The following is a 3,112-nucleotide window of genomic DNA, read 5'->3' as shown; positions in this document are numbered from 1 at the left end:
GAAGTAGGAGGAGGGACAAAAAGAAAAGGCAAAGGAAAGGAAAGAAATGATACAAAGAAAATGATGGAAGAGGAGGAGGAGGAGGAGGAGGAGGAGGAGGAGGAGGAGGTCCCATATTTCCTCAAGATGGAGCGCCTTTTATTACGAATTTCACGCTAGTCAAATATTTCTTGATTCAACCATATTGCTGGGCGGGGCCTCGTGTGTGTGTGTGTGTGTGTGTGTGTGTGTGTGTGTAAGCGTGCATAGATCAATCTTATCACCTCCGTTGTTACACGCGATAAGAGAGAGAGAGAGAGAGAGAGAGAGAGAGAGAGAGAGAGAGAGAGAGAGAGAGAGAGAGAGAGATTGCGTTAGGTGTTTTGTGACCTAAAATGGAGTTTCCCTTTGAGATTCCATATTGTGTGAGGAGGAGGAGGAGGAGGAGGAGGAGGAGGAGGAGGAGGAGGAAGAAGAGGAGGAGGAGGTAATAAGGGAGTTCAATGTAGACTTATGGAGAGGATAAGGAGCGTGTAAACATTATAGTGTGTGTGTGTGTGTGTGTGTGTGTGTGTGTGTGTGTGTGTGTGTGTGTGTGTGTGTGTGTGTGTGCGTGCGTCAGTCTTACGCCAACTCTCACCTGTATGGACTAACAATAAACTCACCTGTTAATTATTCACCACCACCACCACCCACATCATCACCACCACCACCTCCACCTCAATAACTACCACCACCACCACCACCACCGCCTTCGACTCCAGTACCTGCCTTGTGAATGGTTGTGAAGGGGAGTGAGGGGGTGAAGGGAAGGGAGGGGAAGAGGTACTAACTCAGCATCCTAGTCAGCAACATCAAAGGGAAGGAATGGGGAGAAGAGGGAGAAGGGGGTGAAAGGGGGGTAAGGGAAGGGGTGAAAGAATGGATGGTATGGGGTGAAGAGGTGGAAGGGAAGAAGGGATACACTGGAATCTGAAGGAAGGATGTGAAGGAGGAAGGAATGGGAAGAAGGAAGAGGGAGAAGGGAGGGGAGGGGGGTGATGGAAGGGGTGATATTGGGTGAAGAGGTGGAAGGAAGGGAGGTATACACTGAAATATGAAAGGGTGATGTGAAGGAAGGAGGATAGAAGGAGGAGGAGAGAATAAAGGAAGGGGTGAGGGAAGGGGTGAGAGAATGGGTGATATGGGCTGAATAGGTCAGAGGAAGGGATGCACTGGAGTCTGAAGGGGTGATGTGAAGGAAGGAGGATAGAAGAGGGAGAAGATAATAAAGGAAGGGGTGAGGGAAGGGGTGAAAGAAGAAGATGATACGAGGAGGAGTTGAAGACAGGAAGCGAAATGTGAGTGAGGGGAAATAAACACCAAGACAGAGAGATAGGGATGGTGATAAGGGCAACACCACCACCACCACCACTGTCACCACCACCACCACTACCACCACCACCACTACCACCATCAATGTTTGTGAGGGGATATAAACACCAAGAAAGAGAGATATGAATGGTGATAAGGGCAACACCACCACCACCACCACTGTCACCATCAATGTTAGTGAGGGGAAATAAACACCAAGACAGAGAGATAGGGATGGTGATAAGGGCAACACCACCACCACCACCAGTCACCACCACCACCACCACTACCACCAGTCACCACCACCACCACTACCACCATCAATGTTTGTGAGGGGATATAAACACCAAGACAGAGAGATAGGGATGGTGATAAGGGCAACACCACCACCACCACCACTGTCACCACCACTACCACCACCATCAATGTTAGTGAGGGGAAATACACACCAAGACAGAGAGATAGGGATGGTGATAAGGGCAACACCACCACCACCACTACCACCACCACCACTACCACCATCAATGTTAGTGAGGGGATTTAAACACCAAGAAAGAGAGATATGAATGGTGATAAGGGCAACAACACCAGCACTGTCATCACCACCACCACCACCACCACCACCACCACCACCTATGTTAGTTACGCATGACTAGGTGATAAGCCATACCCAGGTGAAGTGAACACACACACACACACACACACACACACGTTTCGACAAGTGCTGGAAAAAAAAGTAAACATGTAATAACTCAACGCTTCCCTCCACACACACACACACACACACACACACACACACACACACACACACACACACACACATTACCTTGAGGCATCGTGGCGGAGGCGCTGACGAAGCAAGTGATCACAACGGAACCAGCTGACGGAGGTACTGGCGTGAGTGACCAACCCGCAACTCTCCCTTCACTCTCCCTTTCCTCCTTCACTAGCCACTCTCCCTCACTCACACGCACACTATCACCACTCGCACAGCACTAGGGGTCCCTCCGAGCACTGAGCACCACTATAAACACGCCCTCACACCGCTACGAGTACTGTCTCCCCCCATGGCTACGGTAGAAACTCTGGCACTAGGGAAACGTGCACTCCTGAAGGGGGGACCCGTGACGGCGCCCTGAGGAACGCCATCCCGCCCCTTGGGGATAGTCAACGAGGCACGCGCGCCCCTCCCAAGCGGTCGTCAGCACTAAGGCAGCAACGTGGGGGCGGCGGAGCGAGAGGCGGGGCGACAGCTTGACAGAGAGAGAGAAAGAGCAAAGCGCCCACCTCTAACCAAGTCCAACGAGCGACTGCCAGTTCTCGGATTCGACTCGGAGCAACACACACACGCACTCACCGACACTCTCCCTCCCCGACCAGCTCCCCGCCCCCGCCCGAGTCCTCCCACCCACTCTATCCCACCCCATGCACCCACAGGCCGTTTGGGAGGTCATCGGGGGCTGCAGATCATGTCCCAAGTGTGCAGTGTACGGTCTTGGGAGTTGGGAGTGCAGGCCGCGGGGTGAACATGGGAACTGGGGCGGAGCGAGTATGTGTGTGTGTGTGTGTGTGGGGGGGGGGGGTGATGGTTCCTCCCGCGGCCGTCCTGCTGCCTCACCACCTCGTCACTTTCCCTCCCTCACACACACACACACACACACACACACTGACTAGCAGAAGCGCAACTTTCTCTCATTTCCTTCTCGGCTCTGAACGCAAGGCACGGTCACCCTCCTGCCTCAACTTCCTGGGCAGGTGTGGTACAGGTGTGTGGCCGCTC

The 3,112-nt window shown here is 53.1% G+C and overlaps 1 protein-coding gene across 3 annotated transcripts in view; it reads right to left on the bottom strand.

Moving 5' to 3' along the window:
- Positions 1–2,661, bottom strand: part of LOC127003436 (calcium/calmodulin-dependent protein kinase kinase 1-like) — a 189,602-nt gene extending 186,941 nt beyond the window's left edge. For all 3 annotated transcript variants that reach the window (XM_050870134.1, XM_050870136.1, XM_050870137.1), the window contains exon 1: positions 2,159–2,661. In XM_050870134.1, coding sequence (XP_050726091.1) covers positions 2,159–2,168 — 10 coding nt within the window. In that variant the 5' untranslated portion in view covers positions 2,169–2,661. The remainder of the gene's footprint in view (positions 1–2,158) is intronic.
- Positions 2,662–3,112: the final 451 nt, after the last annotated feature.

Source organism: Eriocheir sinensis, chromosome 25 (assembly GCF_024679095.1).
Source record: "Eriocheir sinensis breed Jianghai 21 chromosome 25, ASM2467909v1, whole genome shotgun sequence".
In the NCBI taxonomy this organism is placed as follows: Eukaryota; Metazoa; Arthropoda; class Malacostraca; order Decapoda; family Varunidae; genus Eriocheir; species Eriocheir sinensis.
Note: the sequence above shows the minus strand (reverse complement) of the source record. Positions and strands in the feature narration are given on the sequence as shown.